Source organism: Pristiophorus japonicus, chromosome 4 (genome assembly GCF_044704955.1).
Source record: "Pristiophorus japonicus isolate sPriJap1 chromosome 4, sPriJap1.hap1, whole genome shotgun sequence".
Classification (NCBI taxonomy): Eukaryota; Metazoa; Chordata; class Chondrichthyes; family Pristiophoridae; genus Pristiophorus; species Pristiophorus japonicus.
Genome location: NC_091980.1, coordinates 273837027 through 273861216, shown reverse-complemented (window position 1 = coordinate 273861216; position 24190 = coordinate 273837027). Strand labels below are relative to the sequence as shown.

General features: G+C 43.1%; 1 protein-coding gene across 1 annotated transcript in view; it reads right to left on the bottom strand.

Annotated features, from left to right (window-relative positions):
- rin3 (Ras and Rab interactor 3) overlaps nucleotides 1–24190 on the bottom strand; it is a 166493-nt gene that overhangs the window by 18401 nt on the left and 123902 nt on the right. The window contains exon 8 of the mRNA XM_070879479.1: nucleotides 20238–20369. Within this exon, the coding sequence (XP_070735580.1) occupies nucleotides 20238–20369 (132 nt within the window). The remainder of the gene's footprint in view (nucleotides 1–20237; nucleotides 20370–24190) is intronic.

Sequence of the window (24190 nt, the reverse complement as noted above, 5' to 3'; positions counted from 1 at the left end):
AATTACCCAGAGTAACTACCCAGAGTAATTACCCACAGTAATTACCCACAGTAACTAGCACAGTAATTACCCACAGTAACTACCCAGAGTAATGACCCACAGTGACTAGCCACAGTAATTACCCACTGTAACTAGCAGAGTAACTACCCACAGTAACTACCCACAGTAATAACCCACAGTAACTACCCGGAGTAATTACCCACAGTGGCTAGCCACAGTAATTACCCACAGTAACTACCCAGAGTAATTACCCACAGTAACTACCCACAGTAATTACCCACAGTAACTACCCACAGTAACTACCCACAGTAACTACCCACAGTAACAACCCACAGTAATTACCCACAGTAACTACCCAGAATAATTACCCACAGTAACTACCCGGAGTAATTACCCACAGTAATTAACCACAGTAACTACCCACAGCAATTACCCACAGAAATCACCCAGAGTATTTACCCACAGTAACTACCCACAGTAACTACCCACAGTAACTACCCACAGCAATGACCCACAGTAACTACCCAGAGTAATTACCCACAGTAACTACCCAGAGTAATTACCCACAGGAACTACCCAGAGTAATTACCCGCAGTAAATACACAGAGTAATTACCCACAGTAACTACCCACAGTAATTACCCACAGTGACTACCCAGAGTAATTACCCACAGTAATTACCCACAGTAACTAGCACAGTAATTACCCACAGTAACTACCCAGAGTAATGACCCACAGTGACTAGCCACAGTAATTACCCACTGTAACTAGCAGAGTAACTACCCACAGTAACTACCCACAGTAACTACCCACAGTAATAACCCACAGTAACTACCCACAGTAATAACCCACAGTAACTACCCGGAGTAATTACCCACAGTGGCTAGCCACAGTAATTACCCACAGTAACTACCCAGAGTAATTACCCACAGTAACTACCCACAGTAATTACCCACAGTAACTACCCACAGTAATTACCCACAGTAACTACCCAGAGTAATTACCCACAGTAACTACCCACAGTAATAACCCACAGTAACTACCCGGAGTAACTACCCGGAGTAACTACCCACAGTAATTACCCACAGCAATTACCCACAGTAACTACCCAGAGCAATTACCCACAGTAACTACCCAGAGTAATTACCCACAGTAATTACCCACAGTAATTACCCACAGTAACTACCCACAGTAACAACCCACAGTAATTACCCACAGTAACTACCCGGAGTAATTACCCACAGTAACTACCCAGAGAAATTACCCACAGTAATTACCCACAGTAACTACCCACAGCAATTACCCACAGAAATCACCCAGAGTAATTACCCACAGTAACTACCCAGAGCAATGACCCACAGTAACTACCCAGAGTAATTACCCACAGTAACTACCCAGAGTAATTACCCACAGGAACTACCCACAGTAATTACCCACAGTAACTACCCACAGTAATAACCCACAGTAACTACCCGGAGTAATTACCCACAGTGACTAGCCACAGTAATTACCCACAGTAACTACCCACAGTAATTACTCCACAGTAACTACCCACAGTAATTACCCACAGTAACTACCCACAGTAATTACCCACAGTAACTACCGGAGTAATTACCCCCAGTAACTACCCACAGTAACTACCCGGAGTAATTACCCAGAGTAACTACCCACAGCAATCACGCACAGCAATCACCCACAGAAATCACCCACAGTAATTACCCACAGTAATTACCCACAGTAACTACCCACATTAATTACCCACAGTAACTACCCAGAGTAATTATCCACAGTAACTAACCACAGTAACTACCCACAGTAACTACCGAGAGTAATTACCCACAGTAACTACCGAGAGTAATTACCCACAGTAACTACCCACAATAACTACCCACAGTAACTACCCACAGTAACTACCCACAGTAACTACCCCCAGTAATTACCCAGAGTAATTACCCAGAGTAATTACCCCCAGTATCTACCCCCAGTATCTACCCCCAGTAATTACCCACAGTAACTACCCACATTAACTACCCATAGTAACTACCCACAGTAATTACCAAGAGTAATTACCCACAGTAACTACCAAGAGTAATGACCCACAGTAAACAGCCACAGTAATTGCCTACAGTAACTACCCACAGTAACTATCCACAGTAATTACCCAGAGTAATTACTGACAGTAACTACCCAGAGTAATTACCCACAGTAACTACCCACAGTAACTACCCAGAGTAATTACCCAGAGTAATTACCCAGAGTAACTACCCAGAGTAATTACCCACAGTAACTACCCAGAGTAATTACCCACAGTAACTACCCAGAGTAATTACCCACAGGAACTACCCACAGTAATTACCCACAGTAACTACCCACAGTAATAACCCACAGTAACTACCCGGAGTAATTACCCACAGTGACTAGCCACAGTAATTACCCACAGTAACTACCCACAGTAATTACTCCACAGTAACTACCCAGAGTAATTACCCACAGTAACTACCCACAGTAATTACCCACAGTAACTACCGGAGTAATTACCCCCAGTAACTACCCACAGTAACTACCCGGAGTAATTACCCACAGTGACTAGCCACTGTAATTGCCTACAGTAACTACCCAGAGCAATTACCCACAGTAACTACCCAGAGTAATTAACCACAGTAACTACCCACAGTAATTACCCACAGTAACTACCCACAGTAACTACCCTGAGTAATTACCCACAGTAACTACCCACAGCAATCACGCACAGCAATCACCCACAGAAATCACCCACAGTAATTACCCACAGTAATTACCCACAGTAATTACCCACAGTAATTACCCACAGTAACTACCCAGAGTAATTATCCACAGTAACTAACCACAGTAACTACCCACAGTAACTACCGAGAGTAATTACCCACAGTAACTACTGAGAGTAATTACCCACAGTAACTACCCACAATAACTACCCACAGTAACTACCCACAGTAACTACCCACAGTAACTACCCCCAGTAATTACCCAGAGTAATTACCCAGAGTAATTACACCCAGTATCTACCCCCAGTATCTACCCCCAGTAATTACCCACAGTAACTACCCACATTAACTACCCATAGTAACTACCCACAGTAATTACCAAGAGTAATTACCCACAGTAACTACCAAGAGTAATGACCCACAGTAAACAGCCACAGTAATTGCCGACAGTAACTACCCACAGTAACTATCCACAGTAATTACCCAGAGTAATTACTGACAGTAACTACCCAGAGTAATTACCCACAGTAACTACCCACAGTAACTACCCAGAGTAATTACCCAGAGTAATTACCCAGAGTAACTACCCAGAGTAATTACCCACAGTAACTACCCACAGTAATTACATGCAGTAACTACCCACAGTAATTACCCACAGTAACTACCGGAGTAATTACCCCCAGTAACTACCCACAGTAATTACCCACAGTAATTACCCCCAGTAACTACCCGGAGTAATTACCCACAGTGACTAGCCACAGTAATTGCCTACAGTAACTACCCAGAGCAATTACCCACAGAAACTACCCACAGTAATTACCCACAGTAACTACCCACAGTAATTACCCACAGTAACTACCCACAGTAACTACCCACAGTAATTACCCACAGTAATTACCCACAGTAACTACCCGGAGTAATTACCCACAGTAACTAATACCCGGAGTAATTACCCACAGTAATTACCCACAGTAACTACCCACAGCAATCACCCACAGCAATCACCCACAGAAATCACCCACAGTAATTACCCACAGTAATTACCCACAGTAATTACCCACAGTAATTACCCACAGTAACTACACAGAGTAATTACCCACAGTAATTACCCACAGTGACTACCCACAGTGACTACCCAGAGTAACTACCCACAGTAACGACCCACAGTAATTACCCAGAGTAACTACCCAGAGTAATTACCCACAGTAATTACCCACAGTAACTAGCACAGTAATTACCCACAGTAACTACCCAGAGTAATGACCCACAGTGACTAGCCACAGTAATTACCCACTGTAACTAGCAGACTAACTACCCACAGTAACTACCCACAGTAATAACCCACAGTAACTACCCGGAGTAATTACACATAGTGGCTAGCCACAGTAATTACCCACAGTAACTACCCAGAGTAATTACCCACAGTAACTACCCACAGTAATTACCCACAGTAACTACCCACAGTAACTACCCACAGTAACTACCCACAGTAACAACCCACAGTAATTACCCACAGTAACTACCCAGAGTAATTACCCACAGTAACTACCCGGAGTAATTACCCACAGTAATTACCCACAGTAACTACCCACAGCAATTACCCACAGAAATCACCCAGAGTATTTACCCACAGTAACTACCCGCAGTAACTACCCACAGCAATGACCCACAGTAACTACCCAGAGTAATTACCCACAGTAACTACCCAGAGTAATTACCCACAGGAACTACCCAGAGTAATTACCCGCAGTAACTACACAGAGTAATTACCCACAGTAACTACCCACAGTAATTACCCACAGTGACTACCCACAGTGACTACCCAGAGTAACTACCCACAGTAACTACCCACAGTAATTACCCAGAGTAACTACCCAGAGTAATTACCCACAGTAATTACCCACAGTAACTAGCACAGTAATTACCCACAGTAACTACCCAGAGTAATGACCCACAGTGACTAGCCACAGTAATTACCCACTGTAACTAGCAGAGTAACTACCCACAGTAACTACCCACAGTAACTACCCACAGTAATAACCCACAGTAACTACCCACAGTAATAACCCACAGTAACTACCCGGAGTAATTACCCACAGTGGCTAGCCAAAGTAATTACCCACAGTAACTACCCAGAGTAATTACCCACAGTAACTACCCACAGTAATTACCCACAGTAACTACCCACAGTAATTACCCACAGTAATTACCCACAGTAACTACCCACAGTAATTACCCACAGTAACTACCCACAGTAATAACCCACAGTAACTACCCGGAGTAACTACCCACAGTAATTACCCACAGCAATTACCCACAGTAACTACCCAGAGCAATTACCCACAGTAACTACCCAGAGTAATTACCCACAGTAATTACCCACAGTAACAACCCACAGTAACTACCCACAGTAACAACCCACAGTAATTACCCACAGTAACTACCCGGAGTAAATACCCACAGTAACTACCCGGAGAAATTACCCACAGTAATTACCCACAGTAACTACCCACAGCAATTACCCACAGAAATCACCCAGAGTAATTACCCACAGTAACTATCCACAGTAACTACCAACAGCAATGACCCACAGTAACTACCCAGAGTAATTACCCACAGTAACTACCCAGAGTAATTACCCACAGTAACTACCCACAGTAATAACCCACAGGAACTACCCACAGTAATTACCCACAGTAACTACCCACAGTAATAACCCACAGTAACTAGCCACAGTAATTACCCACAGTGACTAGCCACAGTAATTACCCACAGTAACTACCCACAGTAATTACTCCACAGTAACTACCCAGAGTAATTACCCACAGTAACTACCCACAGTAATTACCCACAGTAACTACCGGAGTAATTACCCCCAGTAACTACCCACAGTAACTACCCGGAGTAATTACCCACAGTGACTAGCCACAGTAATTGCCTACAGTAACTACCCAGAGCAATTACCCACAGTAACAACCCAGAGTAATTAACCACAGTAACTACCCAGAGTAATTACCCACAGTAACTACCCACAGTAATTACCCACAGTAACTACCCACAGTAACTACCCTGAGTAATTACCCACAGTAACTACCCACAGCAATCACGCACAGCAATCACCCACCGAAATCACCCACAGTAATTACCCACATAACTACCCACATTAATTACCCACAGTAACTACCCAGAGTAATTATCCACAGTAACTAACCACAGTAACTACCCACAGTAACTACCGAGAGTAATTACCCACAGTATCTACCCCCAGTATCTACCCCCAGTAATTACCCACAGTAATTACCCACAGTAATTACCCACAGTGACTACCCACAGTGACTACCCAGAGTAACTACCCACAGTAACTACCCACAGTAATTACCCAGAGTAACTACCCAGAGTAATTACCCACAGTAATTACCCACAGTAACTAGCACAGTAATTACCCACAGTAACTACCCAGAGTAATGACCCACAGTGACTAGCCACAGTAATTACCCACTGTAACTAGCAGAGTAACTACCCACAGTAACTACCCACAGTAACTACCCACAGTAATAACCCACAGTAACTACCCACAGTAATAACCCACAGTAACTACCCGGAGTAATTACCCACAGTGGCTAGCCAAAGTAATTACCCACAGTAACTACCCAGAGTAATTACCCACAGTAACTACCCACAGTAATTACCCACAGTAACTACCCACAGTAATTACCCACAGTAATTACCCACAGTAACTACCCACAGTAATTACCCACAGTAACTACCCACAGTAATTACCCACAGTAACTACCCGGAGTAACTACCCACAGTAATTACCCACAGCAATTACCCACATTAACTACCCAGAGCAATTACCCACAGTAACTACCCAGAGTAATTACCCACAGTAATTACCCACAGTAATTACCCACAGTAACAACCCACAGTAATTACCCACAGTAATTACCCACAGTAACTACCCGGAGTAAATACCCACAGTAACTACCCGGACAAATTACCCACAGTAATTACCCACAGTAACTACCCACAGCAATTACCCACAGAAATCACCCAGAGTAATTACCCACAGTAACTACCCACAGTAACTACCCACAGCAATGACCCACAGTAACTACCCAGAGTAATTACCCACAGTAACTACCCACAGTAATTACCCACAGGAACTACCCACAGTAATTACCCACAGTAACTACCCACAGTAATAACCCACAGTAACTACCCGGAGTAATTACCCACAGTGACTAGCCACAGTAATTACCCACAGTAGCTACCCACATTAATTACTCCACAGTAACTACCCAGAGTAATTACCCACAGTAACTACCCACAGTAATTACCCACAGTAACTACCGGAGTAATTACCCCCAGTAACTACCCACAGTAACTACACAGAGTAATTACCCACAGTAACTACCCACAGTAATTACCAACAGTAACTACCCAGACTAACTACTCACAGTAACTACCCACAGTAATTACCCAGAGTAACTACCCAGAGTGATTACCCACAGTAATTACCTACAGTAACTAGCACAGTAATTACCCACAGTAACTACCCAGAGTAATGACCCACAGTGACTAGCCACAGTAATTACCCACTGTAACTACCCACAGTAACTACCCACAATAATTGCCTACAGTAACTACCCACAGCAATTACCCACAGTAACTACCCAGAGCAATTACCCACAGTAATTACCCACAGTAATTACCCAAAGTAATTACCCACCGTAACTACCCATAGTAACTACCCACAGTAACAACCCACAGTAATTACCCACAGTAACTACCCGGAGTAATTACCCACAGTAACTACCCGGAGTAATTACCCACAGTAATTACCCACAGTAACTACCCACAGTAACTACCCACAGTAATTACCCACAGTAACTACCCAGAGTAATTACCCACAGGAACTACCCAGAGTAATTATCCACAGTAACTACCCACAGCAATGACCCACAGTAACTACCCACAGTAATTACCCACAGTAACTACCCACAGTAATTACCCACAGTAACTAGCCAGAGTAATTACCCACAGTAATTACCCACAGTAATTACCCACAGTAACTACCCACAGTAATTACCCACAGTAACTACCCACAGTAATAACCCACAGTAACTACCTGGAGTAATTACCCACAGTGACTACCCACAGTAATTACTCCACAGTAACTACCCACAGTAATTACCCACAGTAACTACCCAGAGTAATTACCCACAGTAACTACCCAGAGTAATTACCCACAGTAACTACCCACAGTAATTACCCACAGTAACTACCGGAGTAATTACCCCCAGTAACTATCCACAGTAATTACCCACAGTAATTACCCCCAATAACTACCCGGAGTAATTACCCACAGTGACTAGCCACAGTAATTGCCTACAGTAACTACCCAGAGCAATTACCCACAGTAACTACCCACAGTAATTACCCACAGTAACTACCCGGAGTAATTACCCACAGTAATTACCCACAGTAACTACCAACAGTAATTACCCACAGTAACTACCCACAGTAATTACCCACAGTAATTACCCACAGTAACTACCCGGAGTAATTACCCATAGTAACTACCCGGAGTAATTACCCACAGTAATTACCCACAGTAACTACCCACAGCAATCACCCACAGCAATCACCCACAGAAATCACCCACAGTAATTACCCACAGTAATTACCCACAGTAATTACCCACAGTAATTACCCACAGTAATTACCCACAGTAACTACACAGAGTAATTACCCACAGTAACTACCCACAGTAATTACCCACAGTAATTACCCACAGTAACTACCCACAGCAATCACCCACAGCAATCACCCACAGAAATCACCCACAGTAATTACCCACAGTAATTACCCACAGTAATTACCCACAGTAATTACCCACAGTAATTACCCACAGTAACTACACAGAGTAATTACCCACAGTAACTACCCACAGTAATTACCCACAGTAATTACCCACAGTAATTACCCACAGTAATTACCCACAGTAACTACCCGGAGTAATTACCCATAGTAACTACCCGGAGTAATTACCCACAGTGACTACCCACAGTAACTACCCACAGTAACTACCCACAGTAATTACCCAGAGTAACTACCCAGAGTAATTACCCACAGTAATTACCCACAGTAACTAGCACAGTAATTACCCACAGTAACTACCCAGAGTAATGACCCACAGTGACTAGCCACAGTAATTACCCACTGTAACTAGCAGAGTAACTACCCACAGTAACTACCCACAGTAATAACCCACAGTAACTACCCGGAGTAATTACCCACAGTGGCTAGCCACAGTAATTACCCACAGTAACTACCCAGAGTAATTACCCACAGTAACTACCCACAGTAATTACCCACAGTAACTACCCACAGTAACAACCCACAGTAATTACCCACAGTAACTACCCAGAATAATTACCCACAGTAACTACCCGGAGTAATTACCCACAGTAATTAACCACAGTAATTACCCACAGAAATCACCCAGAGTATTTACCCACAGTAACTACCCACAGTAACTACCCACAGCAATGACCCACAGTAACTACCCAGAGTAATTACCCACAGTAACTACCCAGAGTAATTACCCACAGGAACTACCCAGAGTAATTACCCGCAGTAACTACACAGAGTAATTACCCACAGTAACTACCCACAGTAATTACCCACAGTGACTACCCACAGTGACTACCCAGAGTAACTACCCACAGTAACTACCCACAGTAATTACCCAGAGTAACCACCCAGAGTAATTACCCACAGTAATTACCCACAGTAACTAGCACAGTAATTACCCACAGTAACTACCCAGAGTAATGACCCACAGTGACTAGCCACAGTAATTACCCACTGTAACTAGCAGAGTAACTACCCACAGTAACTACCCACAGTAACTACCCACAGTAATAACCCACAGTAACTACCCACAGTAATAACCCACAGTAACTACCCGGAGTAATTACCCACAGTGGCTAGCCACAGTAATTACCCACAGTAACTACCCAGAGTAATTACCCACAGTAACTACCCACAGTAATTACCCACAGTAACTACCCACAGTAATTACCCACAGTAACTACCCACAGTAATTACCCACAGTAACTACCCACAGTAATAACCCACAGTAACTACCCGGAGTAACTACCCGGAGTAACTACCCACAGTAATTACCCACAGCAATTACCCACAGTAACTACCCAGAGCAATTACCCACAGTAACTACCCAGAGTAATTACCCACAGTAATTACCCACAGTAATTACCCACAGTAACTACCCACAGTAACAACCCACAGTAATTACCCACAGTAACTACCCGGAGTAATTACCCACAGTAACTACCCAGAGAAATTACCCACAGTAATTACCCACAGTAACTACCCACAGCAATTACCCACAGAAATCACCCAGAGTAATTACCCACAGTAACTACCCACAGTAACTACCCACAGCAATGACCCACAGTAACTACCCAGAGTAATTACCCACAGTAACTACCCAGAGTAATTACCCACAGGAACTACCCACAGTAATTACCCACAGTAACTACCCACAGTAATAACCCACAGTAACTACCCGGAGTAATTACCCACAGTGACTAGCCACAGTAATTACCCACAGTAACTACCCACAGTAATTACTCCACAGTAACTACCCAGAGTAATTACCCACAGTAACTACCCACAGTAATTACCCACAGTAACTACCGGAGTAATTACCCCCAGTAACTACCCACAGTAACTACCCGGAGTAATTACCTACAGTGACTAGCCACAGTAGTTGCCTACAGTAACTACCCAGAGCAATTACCCACAGTAACTACCCAGAATAATTAACCACAGTAACTACCCAGAGTAATTAACCACAGTAACTACCCAGAGTAATTAACCACAGTAACTACCCACAGTAACTACCCTGAGTAATTACCCACAGTAACTACCCACAGCAATCACGCACAGCAATCACCCACAGAAATCACCCACATTAATTACCCACAGTAATTACCCACAGTAACTACCCACATTAATTACCCACAGTAACTACCCAGAGTAATTATCCACAGTAACTAACCACAGTAACTACCCACAGTAACTACCGAGAGTAATTACCCACAGTAACTACCGAGAGTAATTACCCACAGTAACTACCCACAATAACTACCCACAGTAACTACCCACAGTAACTACCCACAGTAACTACCCCCAGTAATTACCCAGAGTAATTACCCAGAGTAATTACCCCCAGTATCTACCCCCAGTATCTACCCCCAGTAATTACCCACAGTAACTACCCACATTAACTACCCATAGTAACTACCCACAGTAATTACCAAGAGTAATTACCCACAGTAACTACCAAGAGTAATGACCCACAGTAAACAGCCACAGTAATTGCCTACAGTAACTACCCACAGTAACTATCCACAGTAATTACCCAGAGTAATTACTGACAGTAACTACCCAGAGTAATTACCCACAGTAACTACCCACAGTAACTACCCAGAGTAATTACCCATAGTAATTACCCAGAGTAACTACCCAGAGTAATTACCCACAGTAACTACCCAGAGTAATTACCCACAGTAACTACCCAGAGTAATTACCCACAGGAACTACCCACAGTAATTACCCACAGTAACTACCCACAGTAATAACCCACAGTAACTACCCGGAGTAATTACCCACAGTGACTAGCCACAGTAATTACCCACAGTAACTACCCACAGTAATTACTCCACAGTAACTACCCAGAGTAATTACCCACAGTAACTACCCACAGTAATTACCCACAGTAACTACCGGAGTAATTACCCCCAGTAACTACCCACAGTAACTACCCGGAGTAATTACCCACAGTGACTAGCCACAGTAATTGCCTACAGTAACTACCCAGAGCAATTACCCACAGTAACTACCCAGAGTAATTAACCACAGTAACTACCCACAGTAACTACCCAGAGTAATTAACCACAGTAACTACCCACAGTAATTACCCACAGTAACTACCCACAGTAACTACCCTGAGTAATTACCCACAGTAACTACCCACAGCAATCACGCACAGCAATCACCCACAGTAATTACCCACAGTAATTACCCACAGTAATTACCCACAGTAATTACCCACAGTAACTACCCAGAGTAATTATCCACAGTAACTAACCACAGTAACTACCCACAGTAACTACCGAGAGTAATTACCCACAGTAACTACTGAGAGTAATTACCCACAGTAACTACCCACAATAACTACCCACAGTAACTACCCACAGTAACTACCCACAGTAACTACCCCCAGTAATTACCCAGAGTAATTACCCAGAGTAATTACCCCCAGTATCTACCCCCAGTATCTACCCCCAGTAATTACCCACAGTAACTACCCACATTAACTACCCATAGTAACTACCCACAGTAATTACCAAGAGTAATTACCCACAGTAACTACCAAGAGTAATGACCCACAGTAAACAGCTACAGTAATTGCCTACAGTAACTACCCACAGTAACTATCCACAGTAATTACCCAGAGTAATTACTGACAGTAACTACCCAGAGTAATTACCCACAGTAACTACCCACAGTAACTACCCAGAGTAATTACCCAGAGTAATTACCCAGAGTAACTACCCAGAGTAATTACCCACAGTAACTACCCACAGTAATTACCCACAGTAACTACCCACAGTAATTACCCACAGTAACTACCGGAGTAATTACCCCCAGTAACTACCCACAGTAATTACCCACAGTAATTACCCCCAGTAACTACCCGGAGTAATTACCCACAGTGACTAGCCACAGTAATTGCCTTCAGTAACTACCCAGAGCAATTACCCACAGAAACTACCCACAGTAATTACCCACAGTAACTACCCACAGTAATTACCCACAGTAACTACCCACAGTAATTACCCACAGTAACTACCGGAGTAATTACCCCCAGTAACTACCCACAGTAATTACCCACAGTAATTACCCACAGTAACTACCCGGAGTAATTACCCACAGTAACTACCCGGAGTAATTACCCACAGTAATTACCCACAGTAACTACCCACAGCAATCACCCACAGCAATCACCCACAGAAATCACCCACAGTAATTACCCACAGTAATTACCCACAGTAATTACCCACAGTAATTACCCACAGTAACTACACAGAGTAATTACCCACAGTAATTACCCACAGTGACTACCCACAGTGACTACCCAGAGTAACTACCCACAGTAACGACCCACAGTAATTACCCAGAGTAACTACCCAGAGTAATTACCCACAGTAATTACCCACAGTAACTAGCACAGTAATTACCCACAGTAACTACCCAGAGTAATGACCCACAGTGACTAGCCACAGTAATTACCCACTGTAACTAGCAGAGTAACTACCCACAGTAACTACCCACAGTAATAACCCACAGTAACGACCCGGAGTAATTACACATAGTGGCTAGCCACAGTAATTACCCACAGTAACTACCCAGAGTAATTACCCACAGTAACTACCCACAGTAATTACCCACAGTAACTACCCACAGTAACTACCCACAGTAACTACCCACAGTAACAACCCACAGTAATTACCCACAGTAACTACCCAGAGTAATTACCCACAGTAACTACCCGGAGTAATTACCCACAGTAATTACCCACAGTAACTACCCACAGCAATTACCCACAGAAATCACCCAGAGTATTTACCCACAGTAACTACCCGCAGTAACTACCCACAGCAATGACCCACAGTAACTACCCAGAGTAATTACCCACAGTAACTACCCAGAGTAATTACCCACAGGAACTACCCAGAGTAATTACCCGCAGTAACTACACAGAGTAATTACCCACAGTAACTACCCACAGTAATTACCCACAGTGACTACCCACAGTGACTACCCAGAGTAACTACCCACAGTAACTACCCACAGTAATTACCCAGAGTAACTACCCAGAGTAATTACCCACAGTAATTACCCACAGTAACTAGCACAGTAATTACCCACAGTAACTACCCAGAGTAATGACCCACAGTGACTAGCCACAGTAATTACCCACTGTAACTAGCAGAGTAACTACCCACAGTAACTACCCACAGTAACTACCCACAGTAATAACCCACAGTAACTACCCACAGTAATAACCCACAGTAACTACCCGGAGTAATTACCCACAGTGGCTAGCCAAAGTAATTACCCACAGTAACTACCCAGAGTAATTACCCACAGTAACTACCCACAGTAATTACCCACAGTAACTACCCACAGTAATTACCCACAGTAATTACCCACAGTAACTACCCACAGTAATTACCCACAGTAACTACCCACAGTAATAACCCACAGTAACTACCCGGAGTAACTACCCACAGTAACTACCCAGAGTAATTACCCACAGTAATTACCCACAGTAATTACCCACAGTAACTACCCACAGTAACAACCCACAGTAATTACCCACAGTAACTACCCGGATTAAATACCCACAGTAACTACCCGGAGAAATTACCCACAGTAATTACCCACAGTAACTACCCACAGCAATTACCCACAGAAATCACCCAGAGTAATTACCCACAGTAACTACCCACAGTAACTACCAACAGCAATGACCCACAGTAACTACCCAGAGTAATTACCCACAGTAACTACCCAGAGTAATTACCCACAGTAACTACCCACAGTAATTACCCACAGGAACTACCCACAGTAATTACACACAGTAACTACCCACAGTAATAACCCACAGTAACTAGCCACAGTAATTACCCACAGTGACTAGCCACAGTAATTACCCACAGTAACTACCCACAGTAATTACTCCACAGTAACTACCCAGAGTAATTACCCACAGTGACTAGCCACAGTAATTGCCTACAGTAACTACCCAGAGCAATTACCCACAGTAACAACCCAGAGTAATTAACCACAGTAACTACCCAGAGTAATTACCCACAGTAACTACCCACAGTAATTACCCACAGTAACTACCCACAGTAACTACCCTGAGTAATTACCCACAGTAACTACCCACAGTAACTACCCACAGCAATCACCCACAGAAATCACCCACAGTAATTACCCACAGTAACTACCCACATTAATTACCCACAGTAACTACCCAGAGTAATTATCCACAGTAACTAACCACAGTAACTACCCACAGTAACTACCGAGAGTAATTACCCACAGTATCTACCCCCAGTATCTACCCCCAGTAATTACCCACAGTAACTACCCACAGTAATTACCCACAGTGACTACCCACAGTGACTACCCAGAGTAACTACCCACAGTAACTACCCACAGTAATTACCCAGAGTAACTACCCAGAGTAACTACCCAGAGTAATTACCCACAGTAATTACCCACAGTGACTAGCCACAGTAATTACCCACTGTAACTAGCAGAGTAACTACCCACAGTAACTACCCACAGTAACTACCCACAGTAATAACCCACAGTAACTACCCACAGTAATAACCCACAGTAACTACCCGGAGTAATTACCCACAGTGGCTAGCCAAAGTAATTACCCACAGTAACTACCCAGAGTAATTACCCACAGTAACTACCCACAGTAATTACCCACAGTAACTACCCACAGTAATTACCCACAGTAATTACCCACAGTAACTACCCACAGTAATTACCCACAGTAACTACCCACAGTAATAACCCACAGTAACTACCCGGAGTAACTACCCACAGTAATTACCCACAGCAATTACCCACAGTAACTACCCAGAGCAATTACCCACAGTAACTACCCAGAGTAATTACCCACAGTAATTACCCACAGTAATTACCCACAGTAACTACCCACAGTAACAACCCACAGTAATTACCCACAGTAACTACCCGGAGTAAATACCCACAGTAACTACCCGGAGAAATTACCCACAGTAATTACCCACAGTAACTACCCACAGTAACTACCCACAGTAATAACCCACAGTAACTACCCGGAGTAATTACCCACAGTGACTAGCCACAGTAATTACCCACAGTAACTACCCACAGTAATTACTCCACAGTAACTACCCAGAGTAATTACCCACAGTAACTACCCACAGTAATTACCCACAGTAACTACCGGAGTAATTACCCCCAGTAACTACCCACAGTAACTACCCGGAGTAATTACCCACAGTGACTAGCCACAGTAATTGCCTACAGTAACTACCCAGAGCAATTACCCACAGTAACAACCCAGAGTAATTAACCACAGTAACTACCCAGAGTAATTACCCACAGTAACTACCCACAGTAATTACCCACAGTAACTACCCACAGTAACTACCCTGAGTAATTACCCACAGTAACTACCCACAGCAATCACGCACAGCAATCACCCACAGAAATCACCCACAGTAATTACCCACAGTAACTACCCACATTAATTATCCACAGTAACTACCCAGAGTAATTATCCACAGTAACTAACCACAGTAACTACCCACAGTAACTACCGAGAGTAATTACCCACAGTATCTACCCCCAGTATCTACCCCCAGTAATTACCCACAGTAACTACCCACATTAACTACCCATAGTAACTACCCACAGTAATTACCAAGAGTAATTACCCACAGTAACTACCAAGAGTAATGACCCACAGTAAACAGCCACAGTAATTGCCTACAGTAACTACCCACAGTAACTATCCACAGTAACTACCCAGAGTAATTACTGACAGTAACTACCCAGAGTAATTACCCACAGTAACTACCCACAGTAATTACCCAGAGTAATTACCCAGAGTAATTACCCAGAGTAACTACCCAGAGTAATTACCCACAGTAACTACCCACAGTAATTACCCACAGTAACTACCCACAGTAATTACCCACAGTAACTACCGGAGTAATTACCCCCAGTAACTACCCACAGTAATTACCCACAGTAATTACCCCCAGTAACTACCCGGAGTAATTACCCACAGTGACTAGCCACAGTAATTGCCTACAGTAACTACCCAGAGCAATTACCCACAGTAACTACCCAGAGTAATTACCCACAGTAACTACCCAGAGTAATTACCCACAGTAACTACCCACAGTAATTACCCACAGTAACTACCCACAGTAATTACCCACAGTAACTACCCGGAGTAATTACCCACAGTAACTACCCGGAGTAATTACCCACAGTAATTACCCACAGTAACTACCCACAGCAATCACCCACAGCAATCACCCACAGAAATCACCCACAGTAATTACCCACAGTAATTACCCACAGTAATTACCCACAGTAATCACCCACAGAAATCACCCACAGTAATTACCCACAGTAACTACCCACATTAATTACCCACAGTAACTACCCAGAGTAATTATCCACAGTAACTACTCACAGCAATGACCCACAGTAACTAGCCAGAGTAATTACCCACAGTAACTAGCCAGAGTAATTACCCACAGTAACTACCCACAGTAATTACCCACAGTAACTACCCAGAGTAATTACCCACAGTAACTACGGACTGTAATTACCCACAGTAACTACCGAGAGTAATTACCCACAGTAACTACCCACAGTAATTACCCACAGTAACTACCGAGAGTAATTACCCACAGTAACTAACCACATTAACTACCCACAGTAACTACCGAGAGTAATTACCCACAGTAACTACCGAGAGTAATTACCCACAGTAACTACCCACAATAACTACCCACAGTAACTACCCACAGTAACTACCCACAGTAACTACCCCCAGTAATTACCCAGAGTAATTACCCAGAGTAATTACCCCCAGTATCTACCCCCAGTATCTACCCCCAGTAATTACCCACAGTAACTACCCACAGTAACTACCCATAATAACTACCCACAGTAACTACCCACAGTAATTACCAAGAGTAATTACCCACAGTAACTACCAAGAGTAATGACCCACAGTAAACAGCCACAGTAATTGCCTACAGTAACTACCCACAGTAACTACCCACAGTAACTACCCAGAGTAATTACTGACAGTAACTACCCACAGTAATTACCCACAGTAACTACCCAGAGTAATTACCCAGAGTAATTACCCAGAGTAATTACCCAGAGTAATTACCCAGAGTAACTAACCACAGTAACTACCCACAGTAATTACCCACAGTAACTACCCCACATATATTTCTAGGGTCAATATTGTTCCTTAAACTTGCTGTGATTCTATCTTATTTGGCTCCCAGCCAAAGCTCTGTATCCATGCTCCCGATTCCATCCTCTTCTGCTACTCGCTTAGGCTGAACCAGAAGTGCACGACTTCAGCATCCTGTTCAACCTTACGTTAAACTTCAAACCCCACAGCCTATCCATCGCCAAGACCACTTACTTCCACCTCTGCAACACTGTCTGCCTCCACACTTCCATTACCCTGACTGCAGCTGAAACCCCTACCCATGATTTTATTACTTCAAGATTTGACTTCTCCAGTGCAGGCTTCACTGGCCTTCAACCTACACAAACTCCTACTCATCCTGCATTAAATCTTGATCTCCTATTATCCTTGTCTTGCCAATGCACAATCAAAATCCTTATCCTTGTCTATAAGCCGCTTTATGGCCTTTTTCCACCCTACATCTGCACAACCTCTTCCAGCTGTACTGCCTTGCCTGTGCCCTTCAGTATTCTGATTCTGGCCTCCTATGCACCCCACTCTTCCCACTCAAACCACCTCAACCCTACTTTCTGGAATTCACTCCCTAAGCATTGTTGCCTTTCTACTTTCTCCCCATCTTTAAAAGTCTCCCCAACACCTTTTCGATCAACTGGCAAAAGAACCAGAGGCGCGATGAGGAGCAATATGTTTTACACAAAATGGTCTGGAACGCACTGCCTGAAAGAGTGGTGGAGGCAGCTTCAATAGTAACTCTCAAAAGATAATTGGATAAACACTTGAAAAGGGAAAAAAATGCAGGTCTATGGGGAAAGAGCAGGACGTGGGATTTATTGGATAGCTCTTTCAAAGAGCTGGCACTGGCACGATGGGCCGATTGGCCTTCTGTGCTGTATGATTCTTTCTCCTAAGTTTTCTACTCCTACCTGCATTCACGCTCCCATGTGTAAAGTATCTTATTAAAGGCACTATAAAAACACTAATTGTTGTTGAACTTTCCTCTCTTGTCCCTCCCAAGCTCCACATGCACCACCTGACAAGCTTATCTACCTCCCTGTAAGATTATTGGATTGTCTCCCACTCTACCTCCTTTTCCAAGATCTTAAAACTATGGAATTTTTTAGTTCTCTCAATCATCCTTTCCACCTCCTTGTTTTATCTGCTCTTCCCTCCTATCCTTTGCTACTCTGTAACTATCCTGCACTAGGAACGTAGATTTCGCAGTGGTGTAGAACCTCCTTCAACCCAAAGGATTGCTAACTCCATAAACATTTGTCAATTCAAACCTGAGGAGAAATTTTCCAAACTCCTGATCAGGTGGGGAAGTTCACCCACCAGAAGGGTCACAGACCTGAAATGTTAACTCTGTTTATCGCCACAGATGCTGCTTGATCTGCTGAGATTTCCAGCATTTTCTGTTTTCACACCAGTATTTACTGGGTAAGGTAGCGGAGTGGTTATGTTTCTAGAACAATAATCCAGAGGTCTGGACTAATGATCCGGAGACATGAGTTCATAATCCCACCACGGCAGCTGGGGAATTTAAATTAAAATGATTATATAAATCTGGACTAAAAAGCTAATATCAGAAAGGTGACCATGAAACTATGGGATTGTCGTAAAAACACATCTCGTTCACTAATGTCCTTTAGAAGGAAATCTGCCGTCCTTATCCGGTCTGGCCTATATGTGACTCCAGACCCACAGCAGTGTGGTTGACTCTTAACTGTCCTCTGAAACGGCCTAGCAAGCCACCACCAAGGCGGCTTACCAGCACCTTCTGAAGGGCAATTAGGGATGGACAATAAATGCTGGCCTTGCCAGTGACATCCACATCCCGTGAATTAATTTTAAAAAATTAGATAAAGCAGAGTGGAAAGATTTTTCAATTCGATAATTAAAGCATTGTCGGTTTTTCATGCAATTTGGCCAAGAATTATATTAACTGCTATTACCAGTTGAATGTTGTAACTTTTGACCTTTGACACAATGCAGGATACGAGGCTGCAAATGGTAAGCCTTGAGCTTTCCACTTATACAGCTCTCCCTTCCAATACAGATGTGGAACAAGCAGCTTAAACTGGCTCCTACTCTTCGTTGTTGGCAAGAAATTAAACAAAGAAAACCAGACAAATTGTTATATAAAAGCAAATAATTCTGGAAATCTGATTAATGTACAATTACGTTCAATGTGTGCTTTCTTTTATATACCCCCCGAAAAGTAAGAAAATGCACTGAAAGTAAATGCGGTTATGGAGCCGAATTTAAAGTAAAGAAAAAAAAATCTATTTATCTGACGCGTGCTGAGACTAATCTCCATCAGGCATACAGTACTATAAGCAGGAGCAGCCATACCTTCTCCTAAGTGTAGCGAAGGATCTAGTAGCTCCATCATATATTCCACATCCAGAAGCAGTGACGTCAGGTTACTCCTTGCCAGCACATACATTAACACAGGGAGGAAGTCATCAGCACCGTATGACTTTGCTAAAGTGGAAGCAGAATTGGAAAGAGAATTAGTATCTGCCATTACTGCTGTGGAGCCATCACCCGATTCCTACAGTGAAAGACCATTGTTAAAAAATCGGATCTATTTCTGAAACATTCCACTGCCTTTGGATTTATCTCATGTGCACATTTTTTGCACATGGATAACAGAGCCTTGGGAATCATCCCAGACACACATCTTGAACATGCTGTCTTTGATTATAAAACTTGCTTGAAGTAGATTTCCATATTACTGGCAATTTTTCAAATGTGCACCCGTGATTACTAATGCTGTATTTTCTATTGGAAGTACTAAAACCTTTCCATTAAATGTAATAATTTTTTTCTTACAGATTTGGATATTTTTACTAAAAAACAAATATTGAAAAGAATCAGCAAAAGACGCAATTTGTATTAAATATTATTGCCGCATCAATAGTTTTATTCAGAAATGCTGGATCCTAATTCAGGCCTTCAACATTGAGGAAAGTTCTTGAAACTATTCTGTGATCACTCTATACTAGGCAGTTCCTGATATTACAATATCTCATGACTTGTAAATGCCATGGCAATGCTCACTAAATGTTATGGCCTTTCCTTACATCCTGTCTTTCAGGCACTGACTCACGATGGGATTTGGTTCTATAGCGCAGGCAATCTTTCATTACCATTCCCAAGTGGCAGTTCTTCAGCTATAGATCAAGGTAGTCAGCATCAGCAGGTGTATTGACTGTGGGGGGACATCACAGTCAAACTTGATCCTGCCCTTACCCAATACCCTTCCATGTGCACTTTACAAGAAGGGGTCGCTAATGGTCGGATATTGGCGCTCCGGTTGATTTTTCCCATCACTTGCCCAAAGACACCGTGTCCATCTAAAGTGTCCCACCACTGTCCTGACTAAGATAAGCTAACTTGCAAATTGTTCCTGATTAAAAAACTTTTTTCTGACTACAACAATCTAATGTACGTTAACAGATCTCATTTGGGGCTGCTCATAGTGACTTGGTGGTACACTGTTCGAACATGACAGAAGCACCGTACTATGTAACACACAATAAATTCTTCTGTTTATCAGAGGGAATTGTGCTTAAGCAGGCCTGTCCCCTTAAGACAACCAAATCTAATTGCTGTTGTTGAGGGAAATTTGTAGATTGACAAGTGCCTGTAAATATTCTGGCTCCAGTTTAGGAGAAACAAGCATAAATAACTACCCTTTTTTTTCATACTGGTGACAATTTCAAGAATGATATCTGAAGTGTGACACACTCCTGGCTGGCCTCCCACATTCTACCCTACAGAAACTTGAGGTCATCCAAAACTCAGCTGCCAGTATCCTAACCCCTGTGCTCGTTGAACAACACTGGCTCCCGGTAAAGCAACGCCTCAATTTTAAAATTCTCATTCTTGTTTTCAAATCCCTCCATGGCCTCACCCTTCTCTATCTCTGTAATCTCCTCCAGCCCCACAACCGCCCCGAGATATTTGCACTCCTCTAATTCTGGCCTCTTGACCATCCCTGATTTTAATTGCTCAACCATTGATGGCCGAGCCTTCAGCTGCCTGGGCCCCAAGCTCTGGAATTCCTTCCTTAAACCTCTCCACCTCTCTACCTCGCTTTCCTCCTTTAAAATGCTCCGTAAAACATACCTCTTTGACTAAGCTTTTGGTCATCTGTCCTAATTTCTCCTTATGTTGCTCGGTGTCAAATTTTCTTTTATAACATTCCCGTGAAGCGCCTTGGGACGTTTTTCTTTGTTAAAGGTGTTATATAAATACAAGTTGTTGTTGTTTTAAGCACACTAGGCATAATGGGTAGATTTAGGTCTTTATCGCCTGGGCATACATTTTTATTAATAATATTTATGGAAATTCCAGTGGGCTGGCCCAGCTGGAAACTACCTGGAGAACCTCATAGTGTTGAAGCGATCCATTATTGGCCACAATGAGAGCCTCTTGTGCTGGCATTTAGCATTGCAATGATTCTCTTATCTGTTCTAATATTACTGAGGAGATAACTTTATAATTCTAAATATTAAAAAAATACAAGTAAGAAACCTACTAACGCTAATTTTGTTTTAAAACAGGAAACTAGCATTGGGTAAGTTCTTTTTTCTGATGACTCCCTCAGAAATGTATCTGGTGTGCAATGTGGTGCTTACTAAATCAATTTATGTTCCCCTTTATTCAGCACTATGTGGCTAAATCGCAAAAGACATAACATATGACAAAATCCAGTAGAATATTGCACATTAATCCTAACAAAAGGTCAATTGATATTTAGTCTACTGACCCAGTTTCTCTCAAAAGCTGGATAAATTTGAAAAAAAGTGCTGAATGATGTGCTTCACTCTCTCTTGCATAAGTCAGAAATAACTGCGTTCTTGTGTTCAGCATCAACAGTCTCTCCTGTAAGTGGGCCCCATGTTCCTTATGCTCAGGAGACATTCACTGGTTCCTGCCGGAGTGAATCCCCGAAGCATTTTAACCGCTTGTGTTCTATGAACTGGATGCTGTAATGTTCCTGCTGTACCTGCCCGTGCTCCAATCAGCGTCCTGGATTGGATGATTGGAGCGTGGGCAGGTATAGCAGGAGCGGCGAGAGATTGCAGAGCGACGTGTTTGGAGAGCCCAGGAGAGACATGAGCTCAGGGCCCAGAAGAGGCGAGGGCCCAGGGGCAGCACGGGCCAGCCCGCACTGCGATATGGGTGCGCGCTAGGTCCGTGCAGCAGAGCTGGTCTCCAGTCGTCTTGGTTAATCCTTGCCACTGGACCAAGACCTAGCTCTGTCAAACCCGTGTGGTGGCTGGTGTGCAACGACCAACACACGTTTAAAAAAATCCATGCACAGGCATCTTCCACCCGTCAATATGTAGTTCAGGACCTGGAATATTGGGTCCTTCATTGAAACACCTGTGAACTCATCCCTTTTTGGCGTGGAAGCAAGTCATCCTCGATACAAGGGACTGCCTAAGAGAGAAGCGAGCTGTAATGTTGCACTTGCAAACATCTGCCATTCACTGATTTTCCAAGGGACAAAAGTGGATGGCTCATTGGAAAGACTAAATTAACTTTATTGTGGTATGCAAGAAACAACATTTTTCAAATGGGCCCGACTGACTCAAATACACATTTTTCCCCTCAGCCTCTGGCTGCAAAAGGAATCTCTTATGAGCTGCATTTAACTTAAAAATAGTATTTTATATAAATCATACTAAGATCCTTCAGCGGAATAAATAGAAATGGAAAAACTTGACAGAGATATATTTTGTAAAGTTATTTTTTTCAGACTATCTTGTACACTGACTATAAAACAAAATTGCCAAAGCGGGGGTGTAGTAACGGGTAGGCCATGACCCACCCAATTAGATCCTAAGCCCAACCAAACTTGAGCCCATCTGAATGCCAAGGTTCAACACATTTATTAACAAGCTCAGATTGAAAGGGACAGGTACGTAGATAGTCAGGTACGGCAGCATAGAGGTTATGTTACTGGACTAGTAATCACAGAGGCCTGGAACAATGATCTGGATCCGGGAGCTCAAATCCCACCACGGTAGCTGGGGAATTTAAATTCAGTTAATTAAATAAATTGGGAGTAAAATGCTAGTGTTGGTAAAGGTACCATAAAACTTATTGTTTAAAAACCCATTTGGTTCACTAATGTCCTTCAGGGAAGGAAATCTGCCATCCTTACTGGGTCTGGCCTATATATGACTCCAGACCCACAACAATGTGGTTGACTTAACTGCCCTCTGAAGTGACCTAGCAAGCTAGTCGGTTGTATCAAACCGCAACAAAGGTATATAACATCACTGTGG